General features: G+C 33.6%; 1 protein-coding gene across 1 annotated transcript in view; it reads left to right on the top strand.

Annotated features, from left to right (window-relative positions):
- The window catches only part of LOC124358332 (receptor-type tyrosine-protein phosphatase H-like), a 65,768-nt gene that overhangs the window by 4,825 nt on the left and 39,316 nt on the right, over positions 1–21,627 (top strand). The window contains exons 2-11 of the mRNA XM_046810633.1: positions 4,488–4,769; positions 5,816–6,094; positions 6,364–6,675; positions 7,328–7,600; positions 7,895–8,185; positions 12,464–12,603; positions 15,033–15,174; positions 17,807–18,088; positions 19,147–19,473; positions 20,507–20,661. Of these exons, the coding sequence (XP_046666589.1) occupies positions 4,488–4,769; positions 5,816–6,094; positions 6,364–6,675; positions 7,328–7,600; positions 7,895–8,185; positions 12,464–12,603; positions 15,033–15,174; positions 17,807–18,088; positions 19,147–19,473; positions 20,507–20,661 (2,483 nt within the window). The remainder of the gene's footprint in view (positions 1–4,487; positions 4,770–5,815; positions 6,095–6,363; positions 6,676–7,327; positions 7,601–7,894; positions 8,186–12,463; positions 12,604–15,032; positions 15,175–17,806; positions 18,089–19,146; positions 19,474–20,506; positions 20,662–21,627) is intronic.

Genomic DNA, 21,627 nt, shown 5'->3' with positions numbered 1-21,627 from the left:
GGAGGTTCCAGAAAGACCAAATGAGGGCGAGGGAGAAAAAGAAGAGCACGTGCAATCGCAGCCGGAATCATATCATAGTTATAATACTAGATAAAAAAGAAGAATTCGTGTAATATTAAATGTTTCGTTATTGAATTATTCAGAAGATTAATGTAAAGTTAGGTTATGGGGTTCTTGTGTGGTGATGGCAGGGTGATTGTTTTATGTACTACAATCGCGTGGGTTGTTTAATGGAGGGTTAATGGCTGGGAATTCTAGGTACAAAGCATGTGTTGAAATGTGACGAAAGATGTTATCAGTTATAACTGCCACTCTCTATTAAAGAGAATGACATAACGATTTAAGGGGATTTTTTGAACTCTAGCTAGTCCACAGAGCATTCAAATTTACAAGTATTTGGCATTTTCCTTAACTGATCTCATTGATACGCTTCAGCAAAAAAATTTATCGCAACGAAATATTAACATTCCTATGGAGGAGTTTTAATAAAGCAAGAAGAGGTTGCTTCTCAATTGCGAATAATGCTAGATCAATTTGGTCTGTAATGAATAAAAATAGAAGTTATAGTTTAGTAGTTAAAGGGATCACATGGATTCAGTCGGGACAGTTTTAAAGTATTTATTTGGAACTCTGGATGATGATGACTTTAGTTAGTAAAATCTAAAATTGGTATGTTAGCAAAAGTATAGGAGGGTTACTGTTAATTTAAATGGGGGATTGCTGAATTACATGCGAGAAATGCAAGATGGCATGAAAGTAACGCAACATGATGTCCATAACCTTGACAAAATTATGAATAAAAATTTAAACAAACATTATGAATACAAATTTAAACAAAATAACCAACAGTGTTACTAGCTTACAGGATACATTTAAACAGACCTTATACCACATGCAGAGTAGTGGATATTGAGTGCACTCCACGTCGGAGGAAGTGATTCTTACTCTGGGCTGTGCCAATAAACTAGACTACAACTTTTAGAGTAAAAGGTGTTTAAATCTAACTTGATAATCTCGCATTTGTATATTTTTATTGAACGAAGTTTTGTTTTATTTCCATTTCGGAGGGGTTATGGTGAATTCTGAATCTTGAATATTTTGTAAAAATGCAACTTACTTATTAAAACAAAACCAAGCCGTCAGTGTTTACTACAATTTATTGTGTTTACGTATTTATTTAATTTGTGATATGAATAAAATGAAGTTACTTCTATGAAACACTAGACCTGAGTTTAAGAATATTAGTTTATTTCGAGGTGAATCAACAAGTGAGCGACTCATGACTAGATGGATGAAGAAGTATCAGAAAACAGTATTAGTATTGCTCAGCAAACGGTGTTATTATTAAATTAAAATAAGATAATTGCATGAAAATTCACAAGTTGGAGAAATAACATTATTTTATTGAATCACCCGATATGAAACTCATGCTACTTATTTTCATTCATGTATAAAAACAACCAGGTTATATAATTTTTTATTTATTAAGCCTGACCGTTATTTTCCAGCAATGCAATATCTAGTTTTAGTTTTATACGTTGGAATTTGTGGTAAAAGAGGAATAGATGTAAACGAAAGTAAACACTAACTGTGATGTGTGTGAACTGTAGATTTTTAAAAATCAAGCAAAGAGTGTAATAATACAATAATACTGTACAAAAGTAAATAAAAAGATTACATATTATAAAAGCTCTTGATTTTCAAATATTGAGAATTTTCGTATCAGGTTTTGTTTCGATATTTTGAACATTGTATATTTCAGACTAATAAAGTTAGATTTTACTTAATATTAATGTATCAACAAAAATTAACTCCAGTAGGTTAATTTAAAGAAATGCTAATATTGTTTTTTTATGATCAAATATCAAGTAGAATATAGTTTCTTTCACTGGCAAAAAACTGCTAAAATTAGTACATTGAATATTAAAATCGTAATATGAATCACAGATCCTCATGGACCATTGGCCTATGCAAGGATCTTATGAAACAGGTGAGTATCTTATGAAATACAATACCCACACTCTGTGATTTAAAATCTGACCACAGTATGTCTTACCGTTTGAAAAATAGGAGGAAGCTATTGTTGTTTAATTATGGCGATAGTTAGCGTGATCAGTAAGTTAATAATTGGAAGGCATTATTTAGGCCGGGGTTGTGAAGATTGATTTGGAATGTATGGTTTGATGTGGGTAAATTTGTAAACAAAAAATTTAAGATAATAAATAAGAAATGTATACAAATAATGACGGTAAACTGCACAATATCAGTAATTAGATATGCAATGGTATTAAAATCTAACGTCTTAGTGTAGACATAAGGTAAAAAAGAGCAGTGTGAATTACCGTTCGAGGAAAACGAAATTTTTGGAAATACCAATCAATACCTTACCCGTTCAAATCTTTTTGGCTTCTCTAAGGGTTTTTTACTGTCAATCACACTCTATTGATTACAAGATTGAAATTCTTGAGATTTTATGCTCAGGATATTTCGTGATGGGATCTCATCTGAATGGGATGCAGCAGTGTGTTGTGGTTGATGACAACAAATCTGAGTGGAAACCCTGCCACATGTTGTGTTCCTCAAGGGTATATTCTTGGTCCCTCACTGTTTACACTGAACATGAATGATATATAGCCAGCCACTTATGCTTGACAATCTACAGATAAACGCTCTTTTATTTTGAGTTTGTGTTGAAAAAACATTAGCACTGAGAACTTGAAGGACACAATTATTGATGCTTTGATTGATTTTTTAATCTTAAGGCTGGACATGTGAACATTTGATGGGTTATAAATAAGAAATAATTGAGAATTAAAAATTTAAAAAGATAGCTTGGCGTTGCTGTATTATTAATTTTTAAAATTTTATTAAAATTACTATTAATTCATATACTGAGTTTAATTATTGAATTCCATTGGAACTTGTGCATTCTTAAAATAAAGGATTATTAGTTTAGAAAACCCAATTGACCGCTCTTATACTAAAAAAAAAATAGTTGTAATTGGTTTATAGAAGTTAACCTTACTATAGACACGTTTACAAATTCATCAATGGCTGCTAGCTCATTATAGGCTATTATTTCTTTCTTATGTTATATACATATATATAATCCCTCCAAGGTAGCAAATAAAAATTAGAAGCCCCGATATAGAGCATTGAGGAGCTCCGTACTCGATCGTTTGCTGAGGTATTGACTGTTTGGGAAGGTGAGTGTTATGGCCGAGCAAGCCTCAAGGACTTGTTTTGAAAATCTTCACCATCCCTTTTCCACACATTGTGAGAAATACCTTAACCTGTAGTGAGTAGAAGTAGATTAATTTTCCACATGGTCGATCAGATTGTGCCAGTAGAATTTCTGAATCTTTAAATTTATAACAAAAAGTTATTACTATTTCTGAAGCAACCGCGAACCAAATTTAAATTTTACATATGGATTGAAGAGAATATTGACTAGTCTCAATTATAGTGTAGTGTAGTGTAGTGTAGTGTAGTGTAGTGTAGTGTGTGTGTGTGTGTGTGTGTGTGTGTGTGTGTGTGTGTGTGTGTGTGTGGTGTGTGTGTGTGTGTGTGTGTGTGTGGTGTGTGTGTGTGTGTGTGTGTGTGTGTGTGTGTGTGTGTGTGTGTGTGTGTGTGTGTGTGTGTGTGTGTGTGTGTGTGTGTGTGTGTGTGTGTGTGTGTAGTATAGTGTAGTAGTGTGTGTTGTGGACAACAAATAGCTCTTTTCGGTCCAGCACATGTTAACCTCAAGTCTGAGTTGGAACTTGGGTTAGCTCCACTAGGGCCTTCGTAGCCAACAATACGAACTCAACTTGGCAGTCTAAGTAGAGGAACTGAAGCCATCGGTGGGTGCTTCTGATCCATGCTGGAGCTATCCGAAGTATAAAACCTCAGGACAGCCCAAAAACGCTATATCTTGCTAACTATCGGTATCTCTCTGTCTAAGCCTCTAGATCTTTAGCACTTCGCTAATTTGCTCCTAAGTCGGACTTTGGAGACGATTTCCCCTCATGGTTGCTATCGTGGTGCTTGGCTGGGCGCAACTGCTGACTGACAGTTAAATTAATTTTCTCCCCAGTAATAATAAAATTTGTAAATAAATTAAATTCATGATTATAAGATTCAATTTTTTGTAAATTTAAAATAAAGTGTCGTTAAGAATAAAGAATTCTTAAGTTATTTTGCCATCCTGGCACCAGAAGAAGTATTTTAAAGATAAGATCTATCACTAACGGTCAGACCAATCCTATAGAGTGACATGCAGCATCATCGACATCCGATGTTGCCTATATAAAAATGAAGCTTGATGTAAAATTTCAAGTGAGAGAGAAGAGAGAAATTAAATCTTTCCACACTCTCAAGTGGTAGGCTTCGCTAATGCTCAAACAATAAAGGGGAAGTAAGTTAATTGTCCAGGTACTTCATTGTATATGTTACATTAAAATTGTAATCATTTTTATTGATGTAATAACCATATTATGTTAACTAAGCTCCAGGAGTTGGTGACATAACAGTGACGAAGGTGACTCCTGACTCGCTGACAGTGGTGTGGCAGGAGCCTACCTCAGCGCCCCGCTGCACTCAAGGATACAAACTTGTGCTGAGCTCGGATAGACAGTTCAAGCAGCAGATAAACGAGACAACAGTTGGTATATCAGAGAGCAGGACCTACACTTTCACTGGGCTCTACCAGTGCACTCTCTACTACATCTCTGTTCAAGCTATGCCAAATCAACAAATTAAATACACATCCTCGTTTACTTCTGTTATAAGTAAGTGTTATTTATATACGGATTTTTTTTTAGTGAATTGAAACCATAACATTTCAATATTAGGTTAGTAGTACGTGAAACTAATCTAGAAAGAATGTATGGAGATCTATACTAATATACTAATCTATACTAATAGATTATATTGGAGACTATTTTTGCTGTGTAAGAGTCGAGTGTCAGTTTGCATCTCATAAGCACAGAATCCCTATTTTCTTTATTATATCTGTATTACATCGAAATATGTAAATAATAAATGCATCGCTTCAGCCAACGATTTAAAGAGACAGAAAGCTCTCCCTATGATTGGGTGTTTTATCGGTCACAGGAGTAAGGAAACATAATATTGTATGACTCTAATGAGTTAAATTGTATTGCTTATTTATTTTTTTGTTAATGATATATCTAAAATTATTTCTAACTTCCAAGCCATTCGCCTATTAAAATGGTGGCCTTTTGTCATTACGGAAATTTGCACTCGAAACTAACAAAAGTTTTACTCAGATAGTTGTCAAAAAACTTATAAATGTAATAAGTCAACAATTTTGAATTTTCTAACCATAACACTTTAAATACAGAATAAAGAGAAATAGCGTTGTCAAGTGCGCCACCGGTGGTAGTCTTCGCATTTTAGGAAAGTGCTCATGTACCATCGATGTTGCACTGCGCAGTTTTGTGTGTGTGTGTGTGTGTGTGTGTGTGTGTGTGTGTGTGTGTGTGTGTGTGTGTGTGTGTGTGTGTGTGTGTGTGCGTGTGTGTGATGTCAAAATTCCTAATATACCTCGAGGGTCTTCAGTTGCCAGTGGGGACTCAAGTGTGAAATTGTGTGCATTGCGTGTTTGTGTAATATGCGTTTTAATCTTAGATTTTTACTTTTACTTTTAGGAGTATAATGATTATTTAATAAAAGATTATTACATTATGACAAACACCATGAACTAAAACATTTGTTTTATACATTTGTTGTTATATAATTACTAAAAAATAGTAATTACAATAGCCTATTTTTATGAAAATAAAAATAAAGTAATACATGCTTATTTTTACAGGTAATGCGACAGTTAAGGATCTGACCACTGACAACGTTTATGAAGACCGAATAAAAGTTTCTTGGATACCTTTTGATCCTTGGCTTAGCTGCGTTTTAGAGTATAAGGTGGAGGTAATATCAGGGCCATTCTATTACAACATTCCGACTAATAACACGGACTTGGAAATCTCCGGGTTAGAGCCTTGTACAACTTACGGCATTCACGTGACGGTTCTGTTTTGGGGAGGCTGGCCGTCGCAACAGTCAGCTGGTATAACAGCACGCACACTCCCAGGAGGTATTCACTCATTAATTATTTATATTGTAACATCGACCGATACGTTAACACGTTCACATCTCACAGTTTACGAACTCTTTATTCATTATAATATGAGATCACAAATCATTGTCTCAGTGCTCCCTGTAAGGGTATAAAATTATTGTTATACTATGTATTATGAGCTGTTATAGCATGAATATTAACGTATTAGCGATAACACCGTATATTTTTTTTCCAAATAAATGTACCTCTTAAAGACAAATATATAATCTCCGTATTTGTTTTAGGAAAGCATTTGAATGAAACAGTACAACAAATACAAGTACAAAACAAAAGTGACAGATCCCTGACTATCTCTTGGCAAGGTCCAAAGTCCGGAATGAATTGTGTGGATGGTTATATAGTTTACATTCAAGATTCAAAACGTTATAGGGTTTCTTCTGAGCTGACCAACCATACCGTTTTTGAGTTCACCAACCTCAAACAATGTGAGGTTTACTATGTCCATGTCAGGCCTCACTACTATGGTACTACCAGCACTGCTTCTACATTACATCAGCCCAAAGACTCATTCATAGTGACAAATACTACAGCTCCAGGTAAATACTACATGCGTATTCATGAATTATTTGGTAATGGCTTATTCATAAATAAATTATAGACATATGTCTATAGTTTAATGATAGTGTGACATGTTATTTACACATTAAGAAAATAGCTCTAGAACAAAAAGTTTATTGTTACGGCTATGATGAGTTCTATATTATGAATAGTTTGTGTGGAAATCCTGTTAAGGGGACCTAAGTAGTACCTCCAAATATCAGAACAGTGAATAAAGAGTAATCAGTGGTGTGATAATACTTTGTACATAAACCTTACGAAATTATACTACATCTCATTGGTTGTTTCATAAAGAGTGAGCACCAAATTGTTGTAAAATATTGTGATCAATGTTTGTTCTAGTTTGAAATCTTTGCTCATGTTCCTATCAAGATCAAATAAACATGTATAACCAAATGTATAAACATGTATAAACAGGTCAAAAACTAGATAGAACTAATGTAGTAAAATTGTTGACCTATTGTTGATATTAGTTGATGATTTACTTAAGTTCCAACTATGTTCAAAATAAGAATTCTCGACAGCTTTTGCACTACCTCCTTAATACCTTATTTCTTCTACAAAGTAGTCATTTAATTCATGCAGAAAGTTGTAGTTGTATGTATGTTTTAAGAGTTGAAAACTTTGCAGACAATGTTGTGGTGGATTTACGAATGAAGGCTGGGTGGAACAGCCTGCAGCTGGACTGGACGCTACGAGACTTATATCGCAACTGTGTGAGTGAGTATGTTGTGCAAGTTTGTTCAACGGACTGTCTGGATAAGGTGACGGTACACGGTATGACGTACTCTGTCTCCAACCTGAGTGTCTGCACAGTGTACTCGGGCTCAGTAGTGGTCAAGCTCTCCGAGACCAGGTCGTCCACCAGGAAGGCGACCTTCTCTCAGCTGACCAGGTCTGCAGGTAATTCAGGATATGATTATCAATCCATTTGAGCTAAAATAATATAGTATAAGTGTTATTGTTTCATCTGAGTTTTATGTTATTGTTACGCACATTTTCAGAGTATAAACATCTTAACAAATTGTTATCATAATAAAGTCAAATTGCATCTATATAATTGAGATAATAAATCAAACCTGTATTTTCAAACATATTCTTTAAAATATCCGTAAGTAATGAACAAATATTGTTAGTTTATAGGGCAATTTTGTAGTATTTTGAACGTTAACTTGTATTCTACTTTCATTATTTCAGATCCTTATAAGTCACGATCGTTCCATGTAGTAAAAGTCACAACAAACACAGTAGAGTTTCGATGGGAAGTGTGGAAAATGCCATCTGCATGTGCCAGAGAATTCGTTTTGTCAACTTTCAGCACAAATGGTTCTATTATTGCGAAGAAGGAACTCGATTACAGTCATAGGAATTACACTGTCGTAGATTTAAAGCCTTGCCAAAGCTACTCTTTTGAACTCAAGCTTGTGGATGAGAATGGCACTTCTACAGTCGATTACAAAGCTGTCAACGTAATTACAGAAGCTTCAGGTGAGCCTCAACATTTATTCTTCGTTTTAAGGCAAATTTTACACCATATAATCCAAAAATATGATTCGAAATCTTACAACCTCTTATAAGTAAATAATAACTACCAAAAACAATACATTGTATTAATGCATTTACATGGATTTAGTATCGACTTAATCATAATTGATGATTTTGCTTTCTAGTATATGTAGTCCTTTATGTGTTGTGTGATAAATAATGAACTATAGACTTGAAATTTTGCATGTAACCTCAGCAAAACCTGTTATGTGACACTTGGTGTGCTCACTTTTGCCTCATTTAGCAAAAGTTATGCTAAGGAAGTGTTTTTTTTTATTATTTATTTATTTTAAATTTAATTTCATCTTTATAATAATCAAGCTTACAAACACTGCTCTCAGTCTAATTTTTCTTATCTACAGTTAATCATATGTGTCCTATTCATAATATTATGTTGATTGTAAGATTATTATTTGGACTGCACCACATGTACATTGACATCAATGTTTATTTACAGATCTTATGAGTGTCAGCAACCTCGAACTGGACCGAGTATCCCTTTACTCACTGTACCTAAAGTGGTTCTTGCCAGAAGAGTCGAGTGCGTGTGTGTCAAACTACACGGTGACGTTTCTCACCACCGACAATAATACTATGGGGACCATTACACCTAACAAATATATCACCTGGACAGGTGAAAGTACCTGCAGATTGGATTCTGTTTCAGTTCAAATAATGAGTAAAGGACAACTAAGGGGTGTCCCAGCTAAAATAGACATCAGGCGAACATATGAAGGCTAGTATTGATCATAATCCGTCTTGTTATTTATTTATAGAATGAGACAACTGACATTCCATTCGATAACATTCAAATATTATAAATTTCTTAACTCTTAATCACTCATTATACATGTTTACCAATTATCATATAATCATTATATAAAAATTATTCTGATGACTATTATTGCAGATGTGAAGCTCGTGTCGTTCAAAGGGAACAAAAGAGCCAACTTGGTGCTCTTGACAAGTAAATCGTTCGTTTGTGTCACAAACTACAAGGTCACATGGTATACCCCTGGTTCTATTGCCATAACCTCTCCAATCACTGACTTCAACCGTAGTGTCTCTACAGGTAATCTGCTACCCTGCACCAAGTACACGGCTGTGGTACAACTATGGAACGATCGCTTCAGACTTCAGGATCTCACTTATATCTTACAAACTGCATATGAAGGTATTGAGTTTTATATAAGACTTGTCATTGTACAGTTTATACTTTATTCTGTCTCACCAATAACGGGGTTTACGAATTTGATTATTTAGGACCTATCGTTTGACTTTGATTCCATTTCGTATTTACTTTAAGATCTAAGAGTTTGATGAATTTTCGATCCATGAAATAAAATAATTAGTATTAATATACAAATTTTCTTTGTTTTTTAAGTGACACTTTTGCTGGATAGCATCTCCAAAACAAGTTCAATATAAGTCAACACACACAAAGCTTACAATGATGTTATATTTCTTATGTGAATCAATAGTAAACGTAAAAAATTAACTAATAACACAACTAATGACCCGAGTGAATGTAATAATCGAATTATCGCGCATACAGCCAGATGAACGGAAGGCACTTATACTATTTTTATACAACTATTACAATCTCCGTAAAACTTGAAATAAGAACGACTTTAAGTCTCTTAACCATGGACACTGAAATAATAAGATCCAGCTAAATGCCTACTTATGTTTGAATAATACCACAGGGCTTCATATTACATCACAATAGCTTTCATTCAGAAGAATACATCTTTCGATTTCGAAAAGTGTGTGGATAGCTGCTAGTTTTAAATACAATACATACCTTTATAATATAATTGTACAATCGGCTTTTTACTTGACCACAATTCTCTGAAGTTTAAAAAATTGGTTGTTAACGATTGGATTTGTTCATAATGCTGCTATCTTTACAGACCACTCATTTGATTAGGTGTTAGTAACATCACTTATGTGTGTTACATAATTTTAATACACTAGCGAAAATATTGAAAACATAATTATACGTTTTGTCCTCTATATCAAAGCCCACGTAACAGTTTTTATGGTGAAAAACTTTAAAATTTCCTACAGCAAAAGTATGCCACAGATTCAGGAGTGAGTATATTTTTGAATTTTAGTATAGAAACAATGTTAGTTGTAGTTTTATAGTATTGTAATAACTAACATTGTTTCTATACTAACATTCAAAAATTTACTCACTCCTGAATCTGTGGAATACTTTTGCTGTAGCAATTTTTTTAAGTTATTACAATACTATACAACTATAACTTTTATTTCAAACTGATACAAAGGAGTCCCAAAATATATAGAGTTGTTCCATGGACCAAAAGAAGCATATATTCCAGAGCATATTGCTGTCTTTTGATCTTTTGATCCGCAAAGCATTAGGCTAATCCTTTAGACCAAGTATGTAGCGTAACTAACGTGATGCTTAACTTAATAAAAGGTAAGATGCCTTGAGTCTTAAAAGTGCTTAACAAAATCTTAAAATTCTGAAACCGGAACATTTAGATCAATTTCTCTCTGGACATACATAGGATAATGGTGGTTTCTGAAAAACTACGATCGTAGAATTGTTGACTTGACCTGAATACAAATGTTATAATGAGCCACGATCTTCTGGAAATGCCACTGATATGATGCTAATAGCTGATATTATTATTATTTACCTGAACAGTAATGTAATTGAGAAGATTTTTGTGTGTCAAATAGGTGTCTTAAATTACATTTAGTGACTTATTGTCAACATATAATACAGCTAGTGGTGGTATATTTTCAACTCTTTGTAAAAGACCTACTTGTAACGACATTGGAACATATACGTAGCAACATTTAAGGATTTTTAAGTTTAAGTTTTGTAAAACAAATTCTTACTGAAACACACACACACACACACACACACACAACACACACACAGAGAGAGAGAGAGAGAGAGAGAGAGAGAGAGAGAGAGAGAGAGAGAGAGAGAGAGAGAGAGAGAGAGAGAGAGAGAGAGAGAGAGAGAGAGAGAGAGAGAGAGAGAGAGAGAGAGAGAGAGAGATGCCGTGTACTTTAAGTTGCTACAATCCACCAACGTTTTTACTTTTAAACATCACATGTTTGAACGTTTTAGAACAAACCGAACGCTACGGAAACGATAATAATAATTTGTGTATTTTTATTATCATCGTCTATTTGTATAATTGATTTTGTATAACACATATTTACCCTCTGAGGGTTGTTACGTGTAGTAGTAAACTTACTGGTGAAGTTATCTGAGCCTGTATCAATGTAGTTGATACGACTGTTTGTTTTTAGTGTGTATTTATGAAGCTATTTATAGCGTTTTCGCTGAGGATGAAAAATCAACGATAACGCACTCCTATACACTCATCATGACATTACCGGCTCCCCACACAGCACCGTCTTGTGAGTCCATTATAATCAAGAGCATTATTTCTTGAGTGTATATTCATAAAGCTCATAGTGGTTAGGCTGAGGATTACAAATCAACGATAACTTGCTAGCTACTCACATGGCAGTTGCGCACACTTACCCACTCATCATGACATTACCGGCTCCCCACACACCTCGTTCTGGTGAGTCCATTATAATCAAGAGCATTATTTCTTGAGTGTATATTCATAAAGCTCACAGTGGTTAGGCTGAGGATTACAAATCAACGATAACTTGCTTAGCTACTCACATGGCAGTTGCGCACACTTACCCACTCATCATGACATTACCGGCTCCCCACACAGCTCGGTCTGGTGAGTCCATTGTAATCAAGAGCATTATTTCTTGAGTGTATATTCATAAAGTTCATAGTGGTTAGGCTGAGGATTACAAATCAACGATAACTTGCTAGCTACTCACATGGCAGTTGCGCACACTTACCCACTCATCATGATATAATCGACTCCCCACACAGCACGGTCTGGTGATTCCTTTATAATCAAGAGTATTATTTGTTGAGTGTATATTTATGAAGCTCATAGTGGTTAGGCTGAGGATGAAAAATCAACGATAACTTGCTAGCTACTCACAATGGCAGTTGCGCACACTTACCCACTCATCATGACATTACCGGCTCCCCACACAGCTCGGTCTGGTCATTCCTTTATAATAAAGAGTATTATTTGTTGAGTGTATATTTATGAAGCTCTTTTTCTTAAAATTAAAATGTTTTATACGGCACTTAAACAACATCATGTACTAAATGATTCATGTCATGTGTTTTAGAACCGAAGTTGAGACAACAAATCAGTGCTATACCACGAGGATTTAACGTTTCCTGGCAATTAACGAAAGAAACATCTAAAAAATGTTTGCATTATATCAATATCATGATATCCCCAAGATCCAAAGGCAGTCTCCATGAGGTACGTACTTAGTAATTTTATAACGTTCATTATGATACGCTTTTGGTATGAAAGCATTTCCTCCGTCATCCACACTTCGACAAGAATGTTAAATTTAATATTCCATATCATATGAAATCTTTTTTTCCTTTATTCTCTATAAATACAACAGAACCGCCCATGGCTGGTACTTAAATCCTTTCTTGAGAATATATAAATTTATTTTCCTAAGACATTGAAAAAATAATATATTTGAGATATTTATGGACTGAGTAAAATATTTGGTTATTTAGAAATTTGAAATTTGAGACAGTTTTTTTTTAATATTGATGCTGTAAGGAAATTTCTTATATCTAAAGTGACATGTTAAAAATAATTGCTGTCCAAAAAGATTCCCTATAGCGATTAAGATATTATTTTAGCTTAACCAGACCACATACTGGTTTCCTCAACATAAAGAATATTATTACAAATATACAAATAAACCACAGTATGAAGTTTTAACAATTTGACTTACTGTCAGTCACATTTTTAAAAGCTCTAGTTGCTTATTTTTCTCAAATAAAAACATTATATGCCTGGATTGAACTTCCTCATCACTTCCTTTTGGGGCCAGAATACAAGAACCGATCGTCATAATGATATGCGGTTTTCAAAATAAGTAAATTCTCTTCTTTCTAACAATGTAAATTTTAGGTTTCCGGTAAGAATACTTTTCACAAAAATAGTGCCCTCCAGATAATACCAAAATACCCAATAATGTTACATTCACGCCAGGATTTTACACCTAGCAAGCTGACATTGTGTAAATTTCAAAATTCATTATTTGATCAGATTAGAATTATCATACTTGAAGCATTAATCTGCAAGAAGCAGGAACACTGCATAAAAATTAATTAACAAAAATTTATTTAAAAAAATGTTTGAGCACGAAACCTTTGAGGTACTCCTGCAACAAACTTTTTACGTGAAGAATTATAGTTACTTACAAACAAAATTTAAGTCCGTTAAAATTTATGCTCTCATAACATTGTTTTTAAAGCTTTTTGAGGTATAATAAACTATTGCTTAAATAAATATTATAGTATTGAGTTTAGGTCAGAAATCTAACTAATGAGAGCACAATAAATTTATGAAGTAGTGAATGTCGCTGAACAAAACTCTATGGTTATAACATAACATTGGCATACTCGCCATAGTTTTGTGACATTAGTTCTGCCTCTCTATAAACAGGGATAAATTTAGTTAGTTTAAATTATTCAGCAAAACTATACTCTGTGTAAATAATAATAATAAAAATGTTAGGAAATATAATGTTCTTCATTTAATGAATCTCTAATGATTTATCAGATCTTACAATCTTTGTTGAAATGGTAAAAATAGATTCAGGTATAGGGTTTTCAAACTTCAAAAGCAAATTAGAATAACTTGTATCCGAATTACAGTTATAGTTAATACACTAAACAACTTCTCGGATGGCACAGGAATTATCGTGTAACTAAACGGCCCAAATACCTCCCAGGTTGAGGTTCCTAGTATTGCCCAGTGAGTTTTACGGCTAATTAGTGCTGCTATCATGGGGAAAACCTATAAACTACTTTATCCTCTCTCATGGTAGTCCATTGTGTTGATTTGGTGGAATTTTCTTTATACAATTAATTTGCTGTATTTTGTATTATGGTTCTAGAGTCTCTGTTTCTACTTATTCAATAATCATAAGGAGGATCATCGCAATAGTGTAAAAAGAAGTATTCTAATGATAATCTCTGGCTATTTAGTTAGAAGTAGCCAGTTGGCTTGTAGTCTCCGTCGTAAGTTAGGCTGGAAAGTTCCTAAGGCTGCTTGGCATTTATTATTGGCACTATTAACGAAATTATAATTTGGATCTTTTCTCGATTTAACAGTATTGAGATTATACTATTTGCATAAATATTTATCTAATTATTTTATAAATTATTAGGGATAAACTGACTCTAGAAGCCTGATCTAGTTTTACGCAGTTCCACATTTTCCTTTTATTCATCGACAACATCTATGAAAAAACACAAAGGTAAAGTAATAACAAACACAAAAAGACCAAACTTTTCATCAACATCTTTATACAACTCTACAAATCACCATTAGAAAAATATTGTTTAAAACAATCTAGTTATACGTCAGATATTAAACGTTTGACTGTCACGAGATTGATTTTTCCAATCAGAATAAAATTTCCCACAATGATAAGGTTATAAGTTATCTAAGAAGAGAAACCACCAAATAACTAAAACAAATATTTTATACGTTTGTATACCTATGTACTGCTTAAATATTAGTATACATAAAATTAATCATAACATGTCCAAATAATCTGTACAAGTAAATATATACAAATAAATAATTGTCGTAATTATGAGGATAGTGTAATAAATTCGAATTGTCACCTTATCATATTAGTGTGCGCTTTACAGGTGAATGTTTCTTCTTCTTCTTCAAGTGTAGAAATAGATAATTTGGTACCATGCAGGACTTACACTATAACAACTCAAGTAGTGGGGATTGGTGACAAACGTAGTAAGAAGTTATCTGAGAGTAAATCAGTCAGCCCACAAGGTATGTACACATATATATATATATATATGTACTGTTCTTGTTTTCAAGAACAGTTTCCACAACTTCGATGCAGTTATTTTACTTTTTCATAGAGTATCTATTTTTGTTCATTAATTGAATTTTCACGTACGTTATTCTGTTAAAATCAAAACGAAACTGTGCCATATCTTTAAATAATTACATCTGCGTGCTTAAGTCTGAATAATGCTAAGTGTGGAAACTAAAATTTAAAATTTGATATAAATTATATTAGAATGTTTTGCATAGCATAATCTTATGTAAACTATTGCTTAGAACTCCTTTTCACAGCGTACCGCAAGGTTCTTGTCTTCAGGAGAGAGAGCCCTCCACAAATCTCAATGATGCTAGCTGCACTTCCAGCTCCATGAAAGTTTCCAAGATGTTGTTTTTTTGCACTTAGTTTTCTACTGGTCCTTTAAAGTTAGTTCGTCCTATTTGGTAAGTGGTTTGAGAATAAAATTGTTGCCCTAAACCCGTTCCCAAATGTGGTTTGCTGGGTTATATTACACGGGCACCATTATATTGTTGATTGCGAGGTGAATCAGGTAGTGGTGGGAGAATCGAATACTTAAAAGAATCGGTGTATTCAAAAACACCTTTGAATTCAAATACTGACTGCGCTGAGTATTTCTAAGAGAAAAGTTAAGTCATGTCTTACTTCCTTCCAACAACCTATTGTTTGTTGATTATTTGAAATTTCCGATGACAAAAACACGGGAAAATCCTTTGCTTTATTTTGTTACAAACATGTCATACATAAGGTTTATGAACTTCAGAAAAAATATATTTGTTTAGTTGCTACTTCAGTCTTGTATAAAAGATTCCTTTCTACCGCAGGTTCTTTACTTGTCACCAGTGATCATAGAAATAGATTAAAGCCAAAACCTCAATAAATGTTCTGTACACAACAGCATTTATGTTTTTCTATTTTATTTACAAATGCATTCTTCAATTGAATATTTGTACTGTTACACATTTTGTCAAGTTTGTAAATTTATACTTAATTATTCCAAATTATAATTAGAATTAAAATCGTCTTTAAACACAATTTGTGAAATAGACAACGGCAATATTATATTGTATTATAATAATATACAATCAGGAATCTAATGTATAAATATAAAATATTCAACAATATTAACAATTCTATTTCAGTAAAAATAAATAAAAATCAATTGTGGAATTCAATTCTTTGATGAAAATAGTATTCATTTCATAAGTATTCGAATTCATTTTCTGGCATTCGAATACGTGAATACCCGGGCTGTATTCGAATACTATTCGATTTTGTAATCGATTATCTCATCAATAATAAGCCGGGATACCGATTCTGAGAATTCTTGATGAACTTTCATGTTTTTCTATCTACGCTCTTCCAAAGATCGGACAGCTTAGGGACAAGGTTCAAGCAACAAATGGGCCAGTATAAAACTAAGTGGAGAAAAGACGAACATCCTGGGACACTGACCTGGAGTTGGAAATTGAGATTGCAGCTTTGAGATTTGTGAGAGACGCTTTTTTTCTTGCAAACGACAACTGTACAGGACATTCTAAAAAGAAATTCATGGAATCAAGGTTTGTATACAGAATTGCAGAAACTTAATGTTGCAATATTCAAATTTCAAATACAGTTTTAAATTTGTGCTAAGTATTATTTATTTGAAGATAATGTTTTGCACTGTATTTTAAATATTTATATACTTCCAAATTAAGATTTCATACTTTAAATTATTTGGATTTAAACAGACAGATGTAATCTAATTCTGATAAAGTTCAATTATTTTCTTGACAGAATAATGTTTTCACGTATTAAATATATGAAAGCCCATAAAATGCTAAAGTTGCGCAATGCCACTGTAGCCACGCAGTATACTATGGATTGAATTTAATATTTATGCATAATGTAAGCTTGTATATTTACACTCGAAGGCAAATGGTATAAAGGCTTGTATAAAGGAAATTTTCAAATAGCCTAATTTACATAAATCAAGAAAAATAACGAAGATTCTTGCTCCAGTCATTTATAAATATGCCATGAGTAGAGGGCGAGATATAACAGTAGACAATCCGTGTGGAGAAAGCATCCTTATTCGATATACTGTAGTTAGGTGACGTAAGACATTAAGAAATACATAAAAACTAGTGCACGCTCTCATAGCATCTAACATGTAAATATTTACCACTAGAGCAGTCTGCACACAAATTTTCCGATAGTGGCTGGTGCGTCTGAGTACACCTCTAGCACCGCTACCAACATTCATGCCACTTTTACGTGTATGGGAAATTACCGAATCGTCTCAACTGTTGATTCAGTAAACACCATCAGCTGTTACCTTAAACATATATACGTACGTATCCTTTCATTAATCTGTTTATTGATAACAAATGAAATGGACAGTATGAGATCTTGATCTACTCATAGTGGGGACAGATGATTGTCAGCAGCGATATGGCAACAATGCTCCAAATGTCATCGGACTATTTTCGTGCAGGATGTACCAAATACTTCCACCCACGTTTAGTGTTCACTATATTGCATTTAAAGGTGCATAGAAAGCTCCTAATGCAGTCCAATGGGGTTGTGCAAATGTTACATTTCTATTTTTTCCAGTATTGCCAGCTCCAGGGGAAGCAACTATATTACAAATTACAAAAAGGAATGCAGTGGTGAAGTGGAAAATCGATACGTCAGGCTCGGACTGCGGATTCACTGAATTTAGGGTGAGCTGCGAGCCTTCGGCAGGAGACGTGTCCTTCTCCTCACTTACCTCACCAATAACAGTCACCATCAATGGGTTGGTGCCCTTCATGCAATACAAATGTAAAGGTGTAGTCGTCAACAATGCAGGATCATCCAATTTCTCAGAAGTTACCTTCAGTACATCGGAGGGTGGTGAGTACATCTAAATAACCCCAGTTCACATCTAAATAACCTACGCAAATTAATTTTATTTCCTGTATTAAATATATATTAAATGGATGTAAAATATATTTGTGATGTAGATTGAATTTTATAAATTGAGACAGAACTTAAGTTCGTAGATCAAAGACCACAACGAAACATATAAACGAAAGTCGGCAATGTTCTGTAGGCCATTACATAATTGCACATATGAATATGTTGTTGAACGTAGCAAACTGATTAATCATCGATTTGGGAAAATAATTTCATCTGTGTGTAATAGCTACAACCACAAAAAAATGTAATATAAAATAATTATGATGGGATTTTGAAATATTTATAAATCCTATGAAGTCCAGTTTCACCTGTAAGAAAATAACGAACAGCAATTCTTTTTTTCTATTTTTATTTTGAATCTCTAAAATTATACGTTTTACTTAATGTCAAGTTATTACCCCTTTTTTCATTATTTTAATATTTTTCTCTAATTCTTTTTAAACGTATTACACAAAATTTCTTTACATAATGAAATTCTTCTACCGCTTTCAACCATACTATAAATTCTAAAAAGGGAAGAATGTTATAACCACCGTTATAACCAAAATGTGACATTATTATCAACTGATTAGAGCAACTAAAATTAAAACAGTTGATTTATGTAGATCGTAAACAGTGCTGTTACACATGATATAGTTTAATACTCGGTATTACAAGCGCATTCTCTTTCTTATTAATTAACCAACTTTTTAAAACTTGGTATCGTTGGGTTTTTAATTAAGTTTTCAAACTAAAATGAAATAACAATGACTTTTTATGATATGCCGTTTTAAAAACAATTTACTCTTAAAGATTTTAGGAAGCCGCCATTAAAAAAAAAACTAAAAAATTAAAATCTTTTTTTAGTTAGTACTTTAGGTGTATACTACATTTCAAAAATGTATATCATGTTTATCTGAAATGTAATATAGTTAAGATAATAAAAACTGCTTATATAAATATCCCTTATATCCATAAATCTCAGTATTAAACAAACAAATACGTTTCTTCAGTTCCTAGCCAACCGAAAAATGTGACAGTGACTGCCATCTCGAGCTCTGAAGTGCGAGTCCAATGGGATCCTCCAGACCAGATGTGTGGAATACTCAACAACTACACTGTTGTACTACAGAACCGCACATTGAGGTACAAGGTAGCACCAGGCTGCCAGCTGCCAACCCTCCAGCCTCTACAGGTGGTGGTGAACGGAACTACGACGACTGCGGTGATCACAGAACTGCCAGCCGACATGCAGTTCCAGGCGACTGTAGCGGCCGCGACTAAGAACGGTGGCTCCGGACCTCCCAGTGCGCCTGTTACCTCTGAAACTCTTACTGCAGGTGAGTTGACTATTTGCTCTCAGAATGAACGATAAAACTATTTCAAGTTGTTCAACTATTTATGTTTAACAAAGCGTTTTTCCTCACATAAATGTAGATCTCTAACACGAAGTTCCATTCTATCACTATTCAACGAATAAACGGACCATTGTATGTTGTTTCCGTTTCATACCTTTAGTCTTGGTCTTAAGGTTAACAAGCACTATTATTTATTACAAAATGCATTTATATAGTACCATTATTAGTTATTTTGTTTAATTTAAATTTGTAGGTGAAAATTTTTAAGATGTTGTGGTGCAACTGTGGTGTATCAAATTATGTCAAAGCCAAATGTGTGTGCTATATTTCGTAAAATTATAGTGTTCAGAAAAGCTAAAGTGCCTCTCATTCACTCACGACGAAAGGTATATTTTAATGAAGTGTTGTTTTTGATTCAAGAAAGATGAAAATAAGATGACAGAAATAAATATTTTACTTGAGTTCTCTGAGAACTTTAAAAGGCATATCTGTAGGATTCTACACCAAATGATGTAAAAATAAGTGGCTGCTATATTTAAATTTAGCAATAATCTTTCTGGGTTATAATATTGTCTAAAACCTGTGTTATTACAATTTACTTTGTTTCACTCACGTTTGTTTCTAGAACTAATCAAGATTTATTGTTATGTTAGCTACCTTTTGTTCACATATAAAACTGATAACGTATTTTATACATCTAAAATTTTAAATAGCCGCCATCTTGATACTTGATATTATATTGCTTTGCTTTTCAGTGACGTTCAGTTGCAAAATTCTAGAAAAAAAATTATAAGAACAAAGTATTGTAGCTTGTAAAAAATAGACGATAGTAACAAATTTAATTTTAAATTTAAATTTAAGTGAGAATGAACAAGACACACAATTCTTATTTTGTTCTTAAAACCTTTATGTTTGCGTTTTCATTTTATGAACATTTCATTTTGCTTCTAGTTCCTTGTTTCTCACCAAATATAACGTTTTATATAGTAACATTATTAACACATATATTGTCTAGTGTCCGATCCAGTCCGCAACATGAGTGTAACAGTGACACAGAACTCCACAAAACTGTGGTGGCTCCCTCCCTGCAACACAGGTGGACCGCTCAGTCAGTTCTTGGTTCAGTTAAATGGTTCAACAACTCTTCATCATAACCTACAACAGGGAAGGGTGAGGTGTTTTAATTATTTTTATCATAAGAGATTGTAGTCACTAATTTACAAATGTTATAGTTTGCTACAATGCAATATAAAAAACTGTTTAGGACGAAGCCCGAAATAGACTGCACCGACACGGTCAAGAGGATTTAGTAGTATTGTCCAATTTGTGCAGTATTTAACCCCCCCTAACTGCCCCAAGTTCCCCTGACTGGCATGTGGCTCATAAAATATATAGACTACCAAAACAGACCACATCCTCTACTATAAAAAGTGAAAACAATACAGAGTGGCGCATATGTCAGTTTCCCCAGAAGAGAGATTTAAAGGCTTTAGTCTATATGTTATTGGAATAAAACGTTTTTAGTCAAGAAATCAAATTCATGATATGAAACTACTTACAGTACATATTACAAAACAATGTTATAGCAGTGTTCAAAATGTCCACCTTGAATTTGTATACACTTAATACAATGACTGAGAAAAAAATCACAAGTTTTAGCAATAAAGTTTATCGTTATCAACAAGTTTAAATGCATGCCTAATTAATTAGGTTTCTGAGTTCATCAAGATTTTGCGGTTTTCAAGCATACACAGTCTTCTTCATAATACCCCCACAGTGAAAAATCACATGGGCTCAGATCTGGCGAGCGTGCAGGCCAATCGATTGTACCACAGCAACCAATCTATTCATTAAATGTGTTATTTAAAAAAAATCTCGAACTTGGATACCGAAATGTGCTGGGGCACCATCGTGTTGCCAGATGAGCTAATGCATATTGAAAACAAGATTGTTTCTTAGTTCGAGAACTACTACTTCTTGCAACAACCGAAAATAACTTTCTGCGGTAATATTTCCTTGAAGGAAATAAGGACCAATCAGTGCAGTACCGGTACTCGAAATACTTTTCCATACCATAACACCAGGCACATTGAGTTCTGCTTGGATTACGTTATGAGGATTTACATCCGACCAGTA

The sequence above is a fragment of the Homalodisca vitripennis genome, chromosome 3, assembly GCF_021130785.1.
Source record: "Homalodisca vitripennis isolate AUS2020 chromosome 3, UT_GWSS_2.1, whole genome shotgun sequence".
Classification (NCBI taxonomy): domain Eukaryota; kingdom Metazoa; phylum Arthropoda; class Insecta; order Hemiptera; family Cicadellidae; genus Homalodisca; species Homalodisca vitripennis.
The sequence above is the reverse complement of the archived record's forward strand: the minus strand, read 5'-3'. Positions and strand labels throughout refer to the sequence as shown.